Source organism: Amblyomma mixtum, chromosome 3 (genome assembly GCF_055824585.1).
Source record: "Amblyomma mixtum isolate Tamu chromosome 3, ASM5582458v1, whole genome shotgun sequence".
NCBI classification, from domain to species: Eukaryota; Metazoa; Arthropoda; class Arachnida; order Ixodida; family Ixodidae; genus Amblyomma; species Amblyomma mixtum.
In genome coordinates, this window is record NC_143014.1 from 203,658,396 (window position 1) to 203,678,805 (window position 20,410).

Here is a 20,410-nt window from a genome sequence, read left to right on the forward strand (position 1 = left end):
TCATGCGCCCAACAGCACGTGCACGGCAGAGAAAGGCTTCGTAGCAATCAAGGTGTGCGTGCGGTAATGCGAAACATATTGTAGAGCATGGAACCCATACAGGGTAACCTACTTTCTCAAAATCCGGCGTTATTACGATACCACTGAGAATTTCGTTCTCGCGGCAGCACCGATGGATCGGCTGGGCGTTGATTGCTCACGACGAAATGAACGATCTAACTGCTGATTACAAGACACAAGACAACATCACTGCGCGCAATTTATGTCCGAAATGCGCCATTTTTATTTAGTGAAATAATTTTATTCAGCTCCAACGTCCCGATTTATCTCTGTAAAAGTTAACATAAAACTCGGTAGGATGCTCAGGGAAAAACTTCTTGCCCGCCGTAGACCGTCTTCTAAATTTTACTGACGCTGCTAGCCAGTCACGAGTTTTCACTCACTTTCTTCTGTAAGCTCCGCGCAGTTCATCCTTGGCACGTTGGGGAATGGGGAGGAGAGGACTTGCCAACGTATTGTTCTCATGAAAAAGAGTAGGTGATATTTTTAAGCTTGTTAGTGTTCATTTTTTGTAGAGATTATCCCTGTATGGAATGTTTCCCTAGGCGAAAGAGCACAACTGCAAAAATCGCACTCGTTTATTGGTGATGGCCTAAAGAAAGAAAGAAAGAAACTAAAATTTGCAGCCCGCTACCAGCTAGTCTATGAGGACATTCCAGCCAAGAGCGCAGACCTCTTGAGAATGGGTGAGCGTTTAGTTTCCTGAGTCGTGCAGATCGGTTGACTGTCACAAAAACAGCCCACACAGAAAACAAGGTCAAGGACTGCGTGTCAATCGTCCATCTGTGACAATTCAGAGGCGCGAGATTAAACTGCCCACCTGATTTTCCTAGTTATTCAGAGCCTGGTGGCACGCCATGTCATCTGTTTCTGTTTCCCATGAACTGCTTCAAAAGCCGTTTCTTCTTCTATAGAATTGAGTCGCTAGAAGCGCCGGTCCTGTATTCTTTCTCTTGCCGGGTTGTCTGCGCTGCTTTGTAGCAATAAGTCCATACTTAGCTCACTCGCATGTATAATATGCAGATCGGAATGATTGCGTTCACCAGAACACTGAAAATTTACATGCTCGCAGTGCCCACTGTTGCTGCAGATGTGAGGGCAGAAATGGTGTTGTAAACGCAATGAACCCACGTAGTTCATGTCCAATATTTTTACGTGCTGCGTCCTGCGTTCTGATTGAGAAAAACAGCTGCCAGACACCGATTGGTTTGCAGCTGGCAAATATTGTTTGAGAAAGTACGTCACACAAGGTGGCGAAGAACCAGCAGTGTAAGGCAGAATGATGATCCTCAAGTGTGGCGAAACCTAGACGCGTACAGTGGCATTATTGCTTACGCAGTACAACTTGAGTGGTGTCAGCACGGGGATAGACACAAGCACATGAAAGACGAAGCACAACTCTGACACAGAACTGGGATGTAAAACATGAAGTGGGACAGGGGACAAGCTCAGAGAACTGAGAAGACACTGCAAGACTGATTGTATCTGAGCTGGCTTGGTACATCGCTGTACCCGTGCTGACGCCATTCAAGCGATGTACCGACCAGCTGAGATACAACTAGCCTTGCAGTGTCTTTCCAGTTCTCTGAGCTTGTCCCCTGTAACACTTCATGTTATACATCCCAGTTCTGTGTCAGCGTTGAACTGCGTCTTTCATGCGCTTGTGTATACTCCTGTGCTGACGCCACTCAAGCCGTGTGCCAATCAGCTCAGATACCGCCAGTCTTGCAGTAAAACTCATAGCATACTCGACAAATGTGCTCTAGATCCTTCTGCAAATCAGCAGTCAGACATGATATTCCAGTCGGAGGCAGCGCAGGAGACACTGCAGGAAACACAGGAAACGTGGCGTTGCATTGCATGCAGTCATACGCTTTACAGAAAATAAGTAAGCGATTACAATCACAATTGCTTCACCTGAAATGTAACTGATTTCAGTGGTCAATTCAAGCAATCAAAAACAATTTAATGATTACAAAAAGTATTCCATTACTATTACGTTATTTTTCAGGCATCGTTTATTAGCATAGCAGAAATACACATGAACGAGAATGATCGTTTGAAGTTATACCACTGGGTACAACTTGTTCTAAAAAAATGTAACAGTCTGCCGAAAAAACTAACTGGATTACCTGGAAGGTTACATCTTACAAAAAGTAATAAATCCATTGCAAAATTCGAATAAATTGTTGGTTGTTACAAATAATCAATTACTTGTAACGCCTTACGTACAAGTCTGACTGCATGCCACATCGAACACCTTGTGGCTGCAGCTTAGTTATCCTAATCTAACTTGACCACTCCTGAACTAAACAAGAACAGGTACAATTCCAATCCCATGGACTGGCGTTACATATAACAACGTTACGAAAAGTTCAACTAGACTAGGCGACAAGGCAATTGATGACAATGAAACTAGCAAAGCCGCACATGTCTTATAAAGCCTGGTGATATGCCGCCTATAGAGTGAGCCCTCATTTTTGTACTCTTAGATCCTATCTTTGAAGGCCACTGGAGTAGTATGTTGCAGCCGATATTAACAAGACAGTATCAGTCTCAACGACTAGCGGCAGCGCTTTGAAGCAAGTCTCCAGTCGTGACTCACAAAGCTTAATTTTTCATTGAGGTTAGGAGGACCCATGAACAACTCGGAACTTTTTGGTGATGGCAAGCATTATTAATACTTGTATTTCGAAGGCTTAGAGACGTGTTCCGTTTGAAGTCTCGACCTTTCAGATACTTGTGTAAACGGTAGCGCAACCAGGTGAGTTCCTTTTGCGCACCATCAGAGAACGACAAACATTTTCTGGGAACATTACTGACGCGCGGCGCTATGAAATGTGCATTCTCTTACCCGTATAGCTGCGTCGTCGAGAGTATCATGTTGTCATTATTCGTGTGTTTTGTTCACCTCTGCTGCAACGAATAGCGCGCGCCGCCTTAACTCCTCCTTAGATGTTCATATGCTAATAAAAATGACTCAGCTGAATATAAGTAATGAAGGATGTTTTGGCGTCTTCCAGCGCATATATGATTAGTAACGATGTACGCTCGCAAAATTGACTTTAAGACCCCTGCCTTACGCTTGAATAACGGCACGACGGTTCGACTTGAAGTCAAAAAGCATGTTCCACAAAATCGCAGTGAATTTCACAGTGTCCACATTCGAAGCGGTCTTCTAGTGACACGCTTATCTATTCAAACCATCAGTATGGCTCCCCAACCGAGACATAATTTGTTTGTGGACTTAGGAGTAATCTTTTTTGGGAGTTCAGAGTGGTTGTTTCGGCGCTCGTCAGCAGACGACGGCTCCTGAAATCCTTTTCTTTCTTAAAAGCCACTCATCCGATGTCGTTCCTTTCCCTGTGAGATCAAAACAACAGATTCTATTTACTCGCACTTTTGTGAACGAAGGATATATTGCTGTTTCCTTTTTTTCTCACATTTACAAGCTATGTAAAAAGGTTATGCTATGTTTTCCAGGATACGTACAGCCTTGTCAACCGGACGACGAACGAAGAGATTAGCAATCCAAACCTGAGACTCGGGATATGTACTCCGTCTACGTGCTCAGCGAATGATATACAGTTCATCACGACGAAACGTAAGACCTTCCGATCGTTTCTTCTTAGCACTGTACGGTCGAAGGATAAGGCGTGATACTAAATTAAACTGCCGCACAACCGTGAGACTGATGTAGCTTGTTTCCCTCAGGGTTAGTATTTATTCTCAGGAAAAAAAAAACGATTGCTTTAGTTTCTTAGAAGGATTGATGGTGGCGGAAAAAAAAACAAGCTTAACTTACTGCAACATAGAAAAAAATAAAAGCTAATCGTGTTGTGTCTAGTTTTTTTCGCTATGTTTGCGCCCAGAGGGGCAAGGGCATCGTCAGGAGACTAATCATCTCATTTTGTCCTGCCCCACGGGAGAAAATTCTATGTATTGCCCAAACCAACCAACCAACCAACCAACAAACAAACAAACAAACAAACAAACAAACAAACAAACAAACAAACAAACAAACAAACAAACAAACAAACAAACAAACAAACAAACAAATATAGCAGGAGTCGAGCTTGGATGGCCAAATGGTAGGCCGACACCCCAAATCGAGATAAAAAATGTATCAGTTTTTCCGTCAAGAAAACAAGGGTTCAAAATAATCTAAAGCCGCATGAAAGCTATCGGAACTATACAAAACCGGAGAAACTAGCACCAAACCAGAAATGCTTCTTAGCACTTCAGCGCTGACACGAGCGAGTGCTTCTCGTTTAGCGGGACACTGGCATTACCTCGGTGGGATGTGCCCGTGCAGGATATTGGATGCATTTGGACAGAGTCAATGCATGAGCTCAAGCTGCGTGCCGTTCAGATCCGTACGTAATTTCTCGAACGAATGGTAACCACACAGGACCTTCTGAACGAGCAGCAAGTAATGAATAATAACTAAAGGCGAAGAATCATCTCAGGTTGTATAACTTTCAGAGTTTTGCCATGCGCTACCGAAACATAGTACGTGGCGACCGTATTTTGATGGAGGAGAAATGCAAGACTTTCGTGCTGTGTGTGATGCCAGGACACATTAAAGAACCCGAAGCGGCAGAAATTAAGCCCACCGCTGCGGCAACCCTCATAGCCTACGCCCACTTTCAGGACGTCAAAGCCCACATATCATACCAATGTATGCCATTGGCATAGACACCAATGACAGTGTACTCGGTCGCACCTGTCGAGCCCTGAATTTAGCACTGTGATGGTCTCGCATTTTGCGAAAATACTTTGTGTGATGGTCATGCACTTTGCGCAAACAGCCCCTCTGAAACGCGGGTCGACGTACTTTTTTGAAGAAATTAGCAAGTGTACTTTTACGTGCAGAGCATACGAATATAATTGCACCTAGAAGTTCCCTTAGTAGCGCTTTCGGCTACGCGTAGAAGGTTATCTATGGACATTGTCTAGAGACTTGATTTAAATAACGTAATGCACTTTTTTTGGTGCAATGTTCAGGGGAATATCCCCCTCGGCTATAACGTGGAAGCTGCATAGCTTCACTTTGTAGCCGTATGGCTGCACTTGGGTGGATGTCAATGAGTAATTGCTCCCTTATTACTAAATCTAATCCATCTAATACAATCCATTCCCCTAAATATTGAGCCAACATTTCTCTCGTTTTGAGCTGTTGACCAATTCGCTCTAGCTATACCATGCACTAGCCTTTCTAGTTAGCTCAGTCGGTAGAGCGACTGCTACGGTGAGGCGGTATTCCAGGTTCGAAACCCGGACTAGGCCGAATTTTTCTTCATCTGCGAAGTTTTGGAGGAAGCTATGTAGCTTTCTTTTGTAGACGCATGGCCGCGCTTGGGTGGATTTAAATGAGTAATTACACCTGTAATATAATGCACTTCTTCGCCAGTATTGAAGGAAATGGGCTGCATCGATCATTCCCACCTAGTGAGACAACTCAATGCTCCTTCAGCTGTTGCAATTTTCAGCTCAACTCAACAGCTTGCTGGCTACGCTCCGGACTAGTGGTGGGACACATACGAGCATTTCGCATCATCTCACTCCCATGTGATATCCATATATTGGGTGGGCATGCCAGTTTAAGTTGAATCATTAAAAAAATATTTTCTGGAAATTTCATCGACAAAGTCCGCTTTTGTGATGCAGTATAAACTAAGTGCCATTCAAGCAAACGTCTACTTTGACACGGTGCTCAAGGCTCTACGGTGCTACTTCAGCCAGTGCTCGATGTGTGTAGAATGCCCAGAGCGGCCAGAATATCGCTCCTGCCCAGCTTTCAGGGCGATAATGCCAGCAATCTGACAAACTGACTGACAATCTGACTTCAGATAATGCCAGCAATCTGGACAAACTTAGCGCGATAGAAACATGAGAGGCAGCTTTTTATTGCACAGAAGAATAAGTTGAAAGAACTGATATATTTACACATTAGAACGCATTAAAACTGCATCTTAAGATGGCGGCGTAAAATTGGAAAAACAAGATAAGTTTTAAGTTTTAGGGGTGTTTATGTGTGTGCGCTTTGCTTCAACGTTACCACGAGCACAATATATCAAGAGGATGGAAAGTTGGGCGGGTTGGTTCGGATCCATGTTACTGAGGCACCGCAATGATGAGGTGTCTCTGTCTTCTTCGTTGTGGGGCCTCAATAACATCGACGCATAATATATCATTACGTCCTGCATTAAAAGTAAAAACAAACAAAAATAAAACAATCGCGCACACGCTGCTGGCTGCCCGGTGCTAAAAGTTGTGTTATGAGGATTATTCATACTATGAAGATAGAAAACTGCTTCGTTTTTCGATGTTTGTAATTATTCACAAGAATTCTTTCGTGCAGTTAGCCCAGGTAGCCATTTTACGATGAGGCCCTTTCCTTGCTCTGTATTTTCCAAGGCGTTGATAGCGTGGACATTTCAGAGGGAAAAGATATTAAAAGCTGAGTTGAAGCTGTTGAGGTGACACGAGGGAGGAAAAAAATGAGCGCTCGTAGTTTTTCAAATAAAACGAATCGCAGCTTAGTTTTAAACGCCGTGTTTGAAACGAAACAGAGTGACGCCGTTTCTGAGGGAATTTTGCATCTTAGATACAATACTGCCAGTTAGCTAGGGAAACATTAACACTTACAAGCAAGGTAACTGCTGACCCGGCTCTTTTATTGCGCGTAACAATATACGTCGTAGGTAAACAGCATGGGCTTTATTTTAGCATGTCACTGTCACTTTAATTTTGGCAAATATGGGGACGGCAAAACAGAGATGTCCTTCAGGAGGTTTGCTTTTAAAATTCGCCGGCTTTTAGGCGAATTGTATGCCATTCTGTTTTTTATTTCTCCTCTCTGCTTCAGTTATTGCCTCGTACGGCATCACAACAGAGGTGAAGGGCTGCCGCACGAATGACCCGAAAAAGATGACCAAGCTACAAGCTGGCACGGTGTAAGTTATTGAAAGTTCTTGAAGCAAGAGCTGAAGTTGCGGACTGGACAGAACAGTAATGGTTATTAAATCCTTCTTGTTGTTTTATGGCGTAATATTTACCGATTTGGTGCAGCATATACCTTAGTTTAATATTCATAAGTTTACTGAAGTGTTTAGCGAAACGAGGATCCGCCTCCCAGAAATAACCAGCTATGAAAGGGGAGATTTTTTTAATGTTTCGTAGCTTTTTGCTCTTTGCGAACAGCCACGCATTGAAAACAAAATCTCACATAATGCCTCCTCTTGAACGGTGTTTCAGATTTACATCTGCTTTCTATGCTTAACAAAGTATTTCATTCGTGGTTTGTCCTTGTGTGACGTCATTTTACAGGGCATTCCTATGTTGCCTCGCATCGCTCGTAGTGCTTGCCACCGCAGTGGAGTGGTTGCTAATGAGGAGACCAGTCGCTCACAAGAAACATGAACGTGAGTGGAAAGTGCTGAATAAGAAAATGTTACACTTTATGCTATTATAGTATTTCTTTTCAGTTATAGACACACTTAGTAAAATAATATATTTAATGTGTGCAAACCCGCATTTGCCAGGCAGGTGTCTTCACTAGTTAGTAACAATATCACTCATAACACAGAGATAAACGTGAATAAAATAAAGATTGAGAAGAAACATGATACAGATGTAAAAAAGTGACATAGCTTAGATTTTGTGCAGGAGAATTAAAGCTTCTCTCACTGACGTTATTTCATTTCATTTCATTTATTTCATCCTTAAAGGCCCAAGGGCATTACATAAGGAGGGGGCTACAATTCATATAAAAGAAGCATAAAAACACACGCACAATGAACACACACAACAAACTTCAAAAGCTAAAGAGAAAAAAAAATAAAGAAAAAAGATAAAGGGTTTACATGTGCAGTGAAAGCATACAAAAGAAAAAAAAATCGCTTGCGGCAGCGAGCACAGATGAAAGTCAGTGATCAACACGTGTTAAAAAATGACAAGGAATTCACTTATTCTGAAGATGACGGGCCAGTTCTGTACGAAAAGATTTTGAATCGTTGCATAAAACTATGTCGTTAGGTAGGGCATTCCAGAGTGTTATTGCATTGGGAAAAAATGAACTATTCATTGCTAATGTACGGGTCTTGATACCGGCTATGGGGTGGCTATGGCTGAGGCGACTTGAAGTTCTTATCGGGGATTTTAGAAGTGGGTGTCTTGAAGCTGGATGATGGAAGAAGTTATGAAGCAGGCGAAGACGTGAAATTATGCGGCGTGATTCAAGTGATGGGAGGGAAAGAGAGCGTTTGAGTGCAGTGATACTAACTTCTTTGGAATATTCAGAGGTGATAAACCTGACGGCGCGATTTTGGATGGCCTCGATTTCGGCGGAAAGGTATGCTTGGGATGGATGCCAGATAGATGATGCGAATTCAAGTTTGGGGCGGACGAATGTTTGATAAGCCAGTTTTTTAACGTCTGGAGATGCTGATTTCAGGTTTCGCCGGAGATAACCTAGGACACGAGAGGCATCGGAACATATCGTTTGGACGTGAGTTACCCAAGATAGTGTCGATGTCAGATGCAAACCAAGGTACTTGTAGGATGTTGTTGGAGCAATCGGAACCGTGTTAATGCTGTAAGTGTGCTGGATTACAGTGCGCTTGCGAGAGAATGACAAGAGTTGACATTTTTCAAGGTTTAAGGGCATGAACCATCGGTTGCACCATGTAGCTATTGCATCAATGTCTTTTTGCAGGAGGTGACTGTCAGTGGGATGACGAATGGGGCTGTATATGACACAGTCGTCTGCAAATAGTCGTAGCTTGGCGTTTATGTTAACTGGAAGATCGTTTATGTAAATTAGGAATAGCAATGGTGATAAGCCTGCACCCCGGGGGACGCCTGATGTAACATTAGTGAGGGGTGAGTGGTAACCATTGCTTGAGGTAAACTGCATGCGTCCGTTAAGAAATGTCTCAATCCAGGAGATAAGATTGTCAGGAATGCCTAGGGAAGAAAGTTTTGCGAGCAGGTGTGAGTGCGGAACACGGTCGAAGGCCTTTAAAAAATCTAAAAAGATGGCGTCGATTTCAAAGTTGCCGTCCATTAAGCGAAGTATGTCATGTGTGAATTCAGCCAATTGCGTTTCACAGGAGTAGTGTTTACGGAAACCGTGTTGGTGAGGATAAGAGAAGTTAACTGAATCCAGATGGTTCATTAGATTCGACGCTATAACATGTTCAAGTAATTTCGAAGGAATGCTCGTTAAAGAAATAGGGCGATAGTTAGAAGGATTTGTGCGGTCACCTTTCTTAAAGATTGGTATGATTTCGGCTATCTTCCAGTCGTCGGGGATTTCTCCGGATTCTAATGATTGTGTAAATATTAGGTGCAGTATCTGGCTTGAGACTAGACTAGTGACAGAAGTGATTCTTATGGATTTGCTGTTGCAGTACAAGAGGTTGGGGTTGGATGGTATAGAGGGATGTTGGGGAGGGCATGGTGGGTATTGGCTATTAACGCCTTAGTCCATCTTTTACTGCCGATGATAGCAAGCGTGTGTAGTTTTATTTTTCTAACGGGAATTTCTTTCGAACTCCGATGAGTTCAATAGCTTGACCATGGTCGCAAAGCAAACATTTCTGGCATTCACTTGCCTATTGCTTGAAATTAGATTCTTCCAGCTGTGGCTTACCACAACAGAAGCCACAGTCTCCCTTTCTCGTATTTATCTCTCGCATTAGGGGATGCCCGCTCAAATAATGCTCAATGTATCTCTCTGATTTCACTTGCTTTTTCTAACCACTATGCGCAGCAGAGGTACCTCTACGGATACTGCTGATGTTCTCGGCCATAAAAAACGTGCGCGCCCTGCTCAGGACATCCGCAGTTGATAACCCACTCAATTTTGTTGCTGGATTAAAGGTGGTTCTGGTTTTATGGGTCGTCTACGGTCACGCCTTCGTCATCCTGCCGATAGAGTTCGCAGGTATAACCACCACTAGTTTACGCTCGGCACATAACTTGATCCGTAAGGTTCAATGCGGTGGGTATTCAGAATAATGAAATTAAGTGTGCTTACTTATACGAACACATGACAGACACCATGCCGCGCAGCAAAAAAAAAGCAAAAAAGAAGAGAAAGATACAAAGAGAAAAAAGACAGCACGAGTAAGGCGGAACTAATATAACCTTACGAAAATAAAGATTTTTCATGCGTCCGATGGGTTAATATTTGATTTTTTTTCTATTGTGCTTTCCTAAGATGACATATTGGCTTATAATGCTTGACCGAAAATTGTGCCATCTTATTTGTTTTAGAATAATCTGGAAGTATATAGGAGTGGCGTCTCATTCCCCTTCAAAGTATTTGCTGCGCTTGGGACCCCTCACGCAACTAGCTTTCAGTTTTCCTGTTGAGCAAATGCGTAACCACGGAAGCAACTTACACACCCCAGATTTTCTCTGCAGCCTCGCCATCCCGGTAGTGTGAACGTAGATTGAACTCGCACAAATGTCTGAACTACTGCCTGAACCGAACGTGAAATGACTCAGCATCACCGAATCATTCCATAAATGGCTTGTCAATGGCATCTCTGTGGTTAGCAAAGAGAAGACGCATACGGAGCCTTAAACAAAATTTGCTTGTTTTGCGTTTCATAGTGTTTTTGAGCCAGGAGTGGATATTATCAATTAAGTATAAGTAAAGTCTTGCAGTCTCCACATTTTTCAAACATTCGCGGCCATGCGTCTCTATGGCAGTGCTGTTTCCCTCAAGTTTTTCGCTAGACGGTAAGCGGGACACGTAGATGATAAGGAAATAATACAGTAGCTTTTTTTCTGTAATTTTTGACTCCGAAACTCACTGTACAATAGTGAAAATACTCACGTTAAACGCCAAGTTTTTGCCCACTCGAGGCAATCAACAGCGCTGTTCAAAGCTGTGGTTTCACACTTCCGGACGCCAAAACTGCCCGCCACTAAACGGCAAAAAAAAAAAAAATGGTTGCATCGAAGCCCGGTGCATTAAAGACGCTCCCGCTAGCGACATTTATGCAGCCGTGTTCCACTTAAGTAATGCTCGTTTCGTTCAACCTCAAGCATTACGCTCCAGAACACACGATTTGCGGCTTCTGTACTCACGATAGGCGCAGCTTAGTTCTTCGCGGAACTGCAGAGGGAACGTTGTCCTAACAAAACTTTTCTTTTACAGACGAACTATTTGCTATCATAGATATCTTCTCCAAAACTTCAGCACAGGTACTTCCAAACGCCGTGCTGAGTGTCTCCACCTTCTTTTTTTTAAGGTAACATCTACATCCTAAATACATTGTGTGTATACAGTTTAATATAAAAAAACTTTAAAATTTAAAAAAGGAACTTGTAAGGCTTCTAATTAAGCCTCACTTCTCAAATATATGTGTATTTATTTTTTACAGCGGCTTTGTCCTGCCATTCATGGTGCCCAATCCAAAAAACACGACCAGGAAGAGAGCAATCGGCACGGTATACCTGGTGGGTGTAATAAAACGATACATGAGGTAATTACGCCAAGTTAGCTTGCCAGTACACGCTTCCGCGACACTCGGCGTTGCTGTCGGGCTTAATCTTGAAGTACCGCATAATGCGACGTGAAACTTCGAATGATCGAGGAGCTTGTACCGCGTGCACACTACGTTTTGTATTGGCATTATGCTTCCAGTTGTGTAAAGTAGCTTTAGAGTCGTGAATGTTCAAGCCTAAAACAGAGCACAGCAGCGAAAAAGGTATAACGAAAATTATCTATGCACTTCCTGGGCGACGCGAGTGTAACAGAGGGTGCTATGAGATTGGTATTGCACGAATCCTTCTCTCTGACTGTGGGGGAACAAGCACTCTAACAAACAAGGCGTTGACTATCACACTAGTTTGATAATGTCCTTGTCCCGTTCTGGATGGCAAAAGCTGAAAAGAACCACCGATAGAAAGAAAGATCAGGTGGTTTTCATAGTCTCGCTATAGACACACTTCGTTGCAGGTGCCAGTGCTAATCGACAAGTGCTGCTGTGCATTTGTAGTGACTGTTGTGCGAATGAGCTGGCCCTAGAAGAAATTGTTATGGGTGAAGTCATTTAGCACACACTAATGCTTTCAGGGACTGATAACAGTCATCCTTATACTGCATAGTTCAAGCCTATTTACTGATAAACTTTCATCGTTGCGGCCTAACCTTTGCTTTCTTGCATTTCCCTACGAGCAAGAACATTGATGAATTCGCAAGGGCTCATCACGCTCGACTCTAGATTAGATCAATCTTAAGTGTGGAGAGAGAGTTCTGCAAAAGATTTCTAATTTGCCATCTAGCATATTCACAGCCGGCACCATGAGTGCGCGAAAAGACACGCATCGCGCAGTGAGACCAAAGCGTGATATCAGGATGAGGTATTCAGGCTACAGGACAAGTGTATTTTAAACTTAACTCTATGGGAAAAATAACCGAAGAATTGGTTGCCGGTATTGCTCGATAAATTGACAGATTATCTGATGAACGCATGAGCTGAATAATTAGTTTTGCCCTTTAGGTTATCTCAGTGGTAGGTTAATGCTGGGAAGCAAAAGCAGAGAAAAGAGTTTTCAGAAACGGAAGTCAAAAGAAATGTGCGGGACGCTTGTTTGTTCATGCTTAGAACACCCGAAAAGCGAAGCCATTCATCCGTAAGTCCCGTAGAGCTGCGATACCCTTCATTTCTGTTCCATCTCGATCATTGAAAGGGTTAAAATAAGTGTACGAGAAAGTTTTTGTGGCGAAGAAATTTAGCTCGTTGAATTCTTTGCTCTAGTAACTATGAATACCTTTGCTCTTGGAACTAAACCTGCATTATAGAGATCGCGCCAGGACGGAAAATAGAAAAGATAGATATGAAATGCCTTGTCCGTGTTCTTAAGGCATGTGAACATGTTGACTATACGGCTTCGTTGTACAGCAGCTGATTCGTTGCATGTCGCACTTTTATTTCTGTTCTCTCACCCCCAAGGGTCACGCTGCCCACAATGGCACTGATACTGTGCTTTTACCTCGTGCCGCTCTTGGTGGACGGCCCCGCCGACCAGGACAGCTTGGCCCTGCATGTGCATAACTGCATCCAGAAACCTTGGGTTGTGCCGGCCCTCATCAACAACTTCCTACCACTTCACCTCATGGTGGGCACGAACAGGATTACGGGCTCTTCAGATCAGCTAAGCTTGCTCTTTTCTCCTCGGTTAAAATCTAGGGGAGAAGCGAATTGGAATTTAGTGTTTGCTTTGTTCGTTCTTGAATAAGTTTATTCGAATCTGGTTTGTATTGATAAGATTCAAAAACAGAGAAACGCACTACACTTTTAAGCTTTAAAAAATGCAACCAAGGCTGTGAAATCGTAAGCGGAACATTTACGAACAGAATAGAATATGTGATCTAAAAGAGACAGCGTGTACGAATACTTAAGCTTAGTGGTGACATCACTCCGTCTTCACCACGTGATTTTGTAGCTATCTTGTTCAGTTTTGTTTCGAATGATGGAATGGGAAAAGGTCGAGGAGATCTGCCAGCATGGCGTACCGATTTTCCAAAAAAAAAAAGTAATTACCTGTCAGAAACTTGACATTTGTACGCGCAATGCGTCTGAACAGTCACTCCTATGCTTGACCCAGTAGCAATAATGGACGTCCACAACGTCCCGAGATGACCTGAAACGAAGGGCGCGTCTTCCACCACTCTATTACCTTGGACAGCAGCTTTGCTCACAGACTTCACCTCGGCTTCAGTGAGAATGACGATTATTTTCCTCTCTCTCGAATACGCACAGCCGTATCGTTACGTAACGCTCAAGCCTAAGTGATCCCAGGCACGTAAGCTTTGCACATGCCGGTGCGATGTCGTTAAGCTTTCTTTCACGCTTCACGGGAGAGCTGACATCGTAAAGTTAAATGTTTATGGTTTTGTGGAATGTAACATCCCGAAGCGACTGATGCTACAGCGACGCCGTAGTAGAGGACACCGGATAATTTCGACCGCCTGCGGTTCTTTCATGTACACTGACATAGTACAGTGCACGGGCCCCTGTCATTTGCTTCCATCGAAATGGGACCCGCGTCTTTCGGGTTAGCAGCCGAGCACCATAACAGTAAAGTGGCAGGTGCCTATTCAATAATCGCGCTCATAAATTGAATAAGAATTAAAAAAAAGGAAATTTGTGAGAATAAGCCTCGCTTTCTGACACCTTTGAGGAGTCACGACTACTAAAAAATGTCAGAAAAAGAAGAACGTGTTTTGCGGCGCCGGAAGATAAGAGTAGTAAAGGTTAGTGTTTGTTTACATTTTACAGGGTTGAACTTCGTGATAACAACGAAAAATGCAGAAAGCAATGAGAAAATTGCACGTAATGCAGACTTTAGTAGGTTTATTGCTTTTTTTCTTCGTGGTGTTTCCTGAAGCCTCTCTTTATTAAATGAAGGTTAGCGCAACCATGACAGTGGGTTTGAGAAAGCGCTTATGATGCCTCACTTTGGGAATGGTCAGGAATGGGGAATGGTCAGGAGTAAATAATGGTTCTCTGGTATTCTTGTGAAAGGCAACGTTTATGTGAAGCTAGCTGACCCTCTTCTGTCACCTTTCCATGACTTCCTTCTTCGCATTACACTATGCGCCGCATTCATCTGCTTCTTGTAATAGGTCCGTACCTAGAAGCACTCAGATGAGCCTAGTGTGTTTTGTGTTCTGATCAAACTATTTGCTATCGAATTGTATGTAACATGCATTGAAATATGCCTAGCTCTTTTGCTTATTTCTTATTGTTTTGCCCGAGGTTTAAATCCAGACGGCCATAATGCAGATAGTCAGTACAGTCGCTCCGTAAATTTGTGCTCTTGACAGAAATCTTGTTCGGCAGCTATGTTATCGCTCTGACATCACGCCGCCATTTTAAAACGCGCATACTTGCGTTTCAGTGCTTGAACCACCTGTGGTACGTCTGCGCTGACCTACAAATATTTATTGTGATCGGTCTTCCCATGGCGCTGACGATATTAAGGTAAGCTTCTGTGTATTCCTACACGCATCCTAAAACTTTCTCACACACACATTGCTCGAATTCTTGGTGTGCTGTTCGACACCAAGTGTTTTTACCTTTTCTTTTCGCCTGGCGGCTAGGAATTGCTCTTTAGAGTCTAGTGTATCGAAGCCGATACGAAAACCTATTAGAAAACAAGAGCGAATTTTCGGGTCCATGAGCTGGCTCCAGAACACGCGTGTTGCCTGCCACATATGCGGTTCTCGTTTTTGAGAACGCAATAAGTTTAGAGCTATAAATCTTTATTGAAACCATCTTTAGCCAAAAATGTGTTTACTTTGCCATGAAAAGACCATGCAGATATTTTGGTCACTCAATTCATTTTATAAAGTTAAGGGTGTGCTAATATTTGAAATATCAAATATGAATCGAATATGTTTCGTATTCGGGTCATATTTGTATTCGAGAAATTGATATTCGAGAATTTCCTTATATTCGTCAGCAGTCGCATACCGCGGCGACGTTCATAAATTCGGCCATGGCAAAACCACATTATCTGGACAAATTATCCGACCATAGAGTGTAAAAGGCCAGGAAAACATACAAATGCGTCCTCTTCGCTTTCATCTCAGGCGTTTATCACCTGGAAAGTGTATCAAGTGGTCCAGAAAAATGGTATAAACCTGTGCTGGTATTTATGACGCAAAAAAGAGTTGGCAGTCAGCGCCCGTCCTGTGTTTCGTGTTCCTTCTTGTCCTCGTTCGGTTGCGCTGTGTGAATATGTTTCTTAAATTACGATCTTGAGGAGCACGCATTTGGTGACGCAGCTGCTGTCCTCGTATGGTGATTTGCCGCTTGTACGATGTCGCCAGATTTGGTCGCAGTGAATCACGCTTTTAGCCTTGCAGTTACGATACTTGGAACAACACGGCCATAATACAGAAAGAAAAGGGGCAATGAAGGAGGGTCACAACTGCTCGCAAGAACGTACCTTCTTCGGGACAAAGTTTTCAGAGTATACATGAACAGCTGGAATGCTAAATATCCATCAAGCAAAAAGAACAAACAACGCGATTAAGCAAAAAAAAAAAATTGTTGAAATTTTCGCACTTTTTTTGTGGTCAGAGTTTTCGCACTAACGCTTACTGCTTCCTTACAGTGAAAGACATGCAGCTGTATCGCGTGGTGTTGGTTCTAGTAGGTCTTGTGTGCTCGAGGTCCATGATCTTGGACCCTACATTATAGCGCGGCAGGTTGTAACAACGTATGCATAATAGTGTTACTGCGAGGTCAGCCTACCGCTACTTAAAATATTTCTTAACACAAACTAAACAAACAGAGACGCATAGTGGCATTCCTATATGAGGCTGCAGAGAAGATGTGCAGTCGAGAAGACGTGCAGCAGTTATAAATGCACAGCTGCAAGAAAAATAAGTATGATTAGAGAAAACCGCGAATGGTGCGTATTAACCTACAACGCGAAAAAAAATTATTTATTATGTCAGAACACAAAAATAGTGACTGGACAGTTTGGAGCGTGTAGCGCGAATGTTTGAGCGTTATCTGCGGTGTGAGAGCAAATAAACGTTTTAAGAAACAAGCCGCTCTGCTACTGTACCCGCAGCGTCTCGGCCCACGGACAAGTCTGCCGTCCGAGCCTCCGGAGCCGGTTCTCTCGCCAAAACGTAACGTCACTAGACGATTACGAGTTTGTAACACGAATGATCCAGCGATAGCTGGCTTGCGATCCCGGAGAGATGGAGACGTCTTAGAGTCGACATATTACAGTGGATTCTGTAGACACTAGACCGCCGCTGCGTTGGTCTAGTGGTTGCATCATCCGCCTCATATTAGGGAGCTGCTGGGAAGTGCGGGACTCGTGTGTAGTTGGTGATAAGTACCGGTGTGTGCCCGGCGGTGGGCTTGCGAACGCCTGCGCCTACGGCGCAAAACTGTGGAAATCGGTAAGAACAGGTAAATGTATATTCCCTAGACCGCCGCAGCGGGAGTGTATCATGTTCGGGAGGTGCTTGGAGGTTTTGGGCTCGTAGGTGCATTTTTACCGATGCATGCCCAACATTATCGGACAAAAATTTTGAATATTCAAGAACTGTAAGATGCTCTTATGGAAATATTCAAAGCAATGGCCCATTCTTCGAATGTGTAACAAAATCTTCCTTTCAACGTGTTTCCATCGATCGCATCGAGCAGTTAAGACTTCATAGAAAATTAATGGGGAACGATTTTGACGATAGCGAAAACGCTAATAGCAACAAAAAAATTCAAGACTACTGCCGGGTGGCAAGGGGATATGTTGATTGTTATACTGAAATCTTACATTATATGAAAAAATAGCGTTCGTAAGCTGTTTCCCACTCAAAAATGGTTTTGTCCAGAATTGCCGGGTAATGATGCCCGGAGGAGGCGGTTTTCGGGCCCGGAGGGTGCTCTGAATGCACCGACGCATAAGTGAGGAAAGAGCTGAGAAGAGCTAACGCTTTAAATCTTTACTCAGTCCAGGTGCAGACTGCCTTTGCATATCCAAGCGAGATTATGGTACACCTATAGTTGATTACTATTCCTGTTCTCGTAGCAAGAAATTTCTTTAATAAAGCACGTCACACAAACGGTACTACTGCAAGAAATGCCGTGCCGCAAATTTTTATACGTTCTACGTTCTGCCCCTTGCGCTTTTCTTGATGTCCATCACACAGATAGGAGCACTCCGGCATACCGCATATCGACGCGGATGAAGCAAAGGCACAGTACCTTGCACAGACGACAGAGTAAATGGGCAATCTTACTTCGATGTATTGGGCGTAGGGCAACTGGGAATAGTAGCTGCTGTACCATTTGTACGTGCCAAATAGTAAAGTAATTGATCAGATGCCTTTTGTTACCACACATTCAAAGAGAACAGCTAACTTAGGAACCGCCGCAAATTTTTTTTTTTCGCTTGCCTAAGTATGTGCGTGATCGCATGTACTATCGCGGTCAAAAATTTACGGGACACGAATATGAGAGAAAAAATTATTTCAGAGCACTCACGTAATTCAGTCGCCTGTAATCTGTCAATGTATGAGGGGACATGCATGTTCTATTCGCTGATTACAATGCCAATTGAGTTAGTCGCGAGGTAGAGCTGTAATAAACCATTTTATGAGAACACGCGTACCGTAATATTTAGATCGCTATAGTATTTACGTGCATTATGCAGTTTAGTAGCGCGATAAAAGGCCACATTCTTCGTTGCAATTGTAGCTCCCAGGCCGGAGTGTTATACTCCTGTGGCTTCATTGCCGTTTAGATGCCTTAGAAAGTGAAGGGCAAAATTTACTTTGCCCAGGGCTGTAATGCAGTAGGCGCAGCAGTGCGTTCAGTTCATACAGCACGAACCCCGCAGCCGGTCTGGTGCCGTGAAGCTTCTTACGAATACTAATGCAGCTCATCCTGATAATTCTGCAGGTGCGGGGGGGGGGGGGGGGGGGGGGGGGCATTGTTTTTCCACTAAATTTTGTAACGCAACCGCGGAGCCACTGGTTAAACTGCTCAGATAGCACGACCCGTCGGTGTACTCTTGTTCATTCGTTTCTTACTATTAGTGTACAAGATTAAAATCCAAATTCCGGAGTGCAAACTTACCAATTCGTTTGTTATTATCGACAAACTGAATTTTCTGTGCTACGAGACTGGACATAGTGGCCAACTTTCACAATTACTCTTGGTGGACGAGCTGAAATTAGACTCCGGTCAGTCTGTAATCTCGTGGCGACCGTGCTTGTGCCGATGAAGGTCACCAACAAGAGCGAAGGAAAGGCGTGTATGGTAATCGGGCCTAGGCTGAGGCAATCCCAATGGCTATCGAGAGGGTAGCTCACGTGCGGAAAAATTGGCACCAAGTTGTTTCCTGCATTGAGACGGAGGACGGAATTCGAAAACTTCGGGAGAACGCAATCCTGGACGCTTCACGAAGCCAGTTGTCCGAATAACCTCCTGTCGCGCCGATAGACACTTGACGGAATGATTTTTCGTATAGCGATAGTAGAGTGCTTGCGGGTTCGGGACTGATCGCGGATGTCATTACTAATGAGCGTGCCAACTGGTTAAGAAACCATGTTTCGACATTATCTCAGACGTCAATGCCTTGACATCATAACCGCTCTATCCCGCGATCACCTTCTTTTCTTGGGAACTCCATGAGTACGTGTGCTTTGCTGAGAGTGTTTCTCATTAGCAAATCGGACACTGCTTCTAGTGTCCTTCGCTACTCACCACGTGTTGCACGGCATTGAACACCTAAAAGTAGCGCGTTGATATCATAATTGACTTAATAAGGAAAGCGAACAGAACGTGATAGGCCGTTTAGCTTAGTGGCACTGGCTAGACGCTGTCCCGCATTCATGGTGATGTTAAAAGATGCATCATAAGCCGGCGAAGCGAATGCAAACCAGCATTTTAGCGACCGCTTTGTTCGCAAAATTATTCTCGGCCGGTTGTTTCAAAGCGACTGGTGTTCCATTAAATCGGTTGCTTCAAAGAAATACGTAACTAATTTTCATCTCGATATATGTCGTAATGAGCTTGTGCCGAATTTCCGGCTGCACTGAAATTTTTCAGGTTTTGTTTAGTTAAGTTGGACACCACGGGTCTTGCCTATAGAAGCGATGTAATGTTTGCGTGAGTGAGCACAAACAATCCTCGTGTCATAAGATGGATGTTCGTAAAACGTTGTAAACAGCACCTTCAGTGCTCCACCTGAAGAAATGATCCTGCCGTTTGCCTGACGCGTTCGCTCCACAAAGACTTTGACGTTGCATAGATTTCGTTCTACAGATTTCTGCTCTTGTCCAGAGTGAGGATCGCTTATCCTAACATAATGAAAGGTGGAGAGGTTTTCTTCATCATCATCGGCCTGACTACACCCACTGTAGGGAAAGGCCCCTCCCATGTCTCTCCAATTAACCCTGTCCTTTGCCAGTTGCGGCCGCCCTATCCCCGCAAACTTCTTAATCTCATCCGGCCAACTAACTTTCTGCCGCACCCTGCTACGCTTGCCCTCTCTTGGAATCCACCCCTTTGCCCTTAAGGACGAGCGGTTATCTTGCCTTCGCATTACATGTCCCGCCCAAGCCCATCTCTTCCTCTTGATTTCGACTAGGATGTCATTAACCCGCGTTTGCTTCCTCACCCACTCGGCCCGCTTCCGGTCTCCTAACGTTACACCTATCATTTTTGTTTCCATAACTCGCTGTGTTGCCCTTAACTTAAGCTGAACCCACTTCGTTATCTCCACGTTTCTCCTCCATAGGTGAGTGCCCGTAAGATACAGCTGTTGTATGCTTTTGTCTTGAGGGATAATG

The 20,410-nt window shown here is 43.8% G+C and overlaps 1 protein-coding gene across 1 annotated transcript in view; it reads left to right on the forward strand.

Moving 5' to 3' along the window:
* Positions 1–20,410, forward strand: part of LOC149353348 (nose resistant to fluoxetine protein 6-like) — a 63,285-nt gene that overhangs the window by 16,131 nt on the left and 26,744 nt on the right. The window contains exons 3-10 of the mRNA XM_089577331.1: positions 3,544–3,664; positions 6,932–7,019; positions 7,393–7,487; positions 9,839–10,012; positions 11,237–11,330; positions 11,463–11,564; positions 13,038–13,203; positions 14,989–15,071. Coding sequence (XP_089433457.1) covers positions 3,544–3,664; positions 6,932–7,019; positions 7,393–7,487; positions 9,839–10,012; positions 11,237–11,330; positions 11,463–11,564; positions 13,038–13,203; positions 14,989–15,071 — 923 coding nt within the window. The remainder of the gene's footprint in view (positions 1–3,543; positions 3,665–6,931; positions 7,020–7,392; positions 7,488–9,838; positions 10,013–11,236; positions 11,331–11,462; positions 11,565–13,037; positions 13,204–14,988; positions 15,072–20,410) is intronic.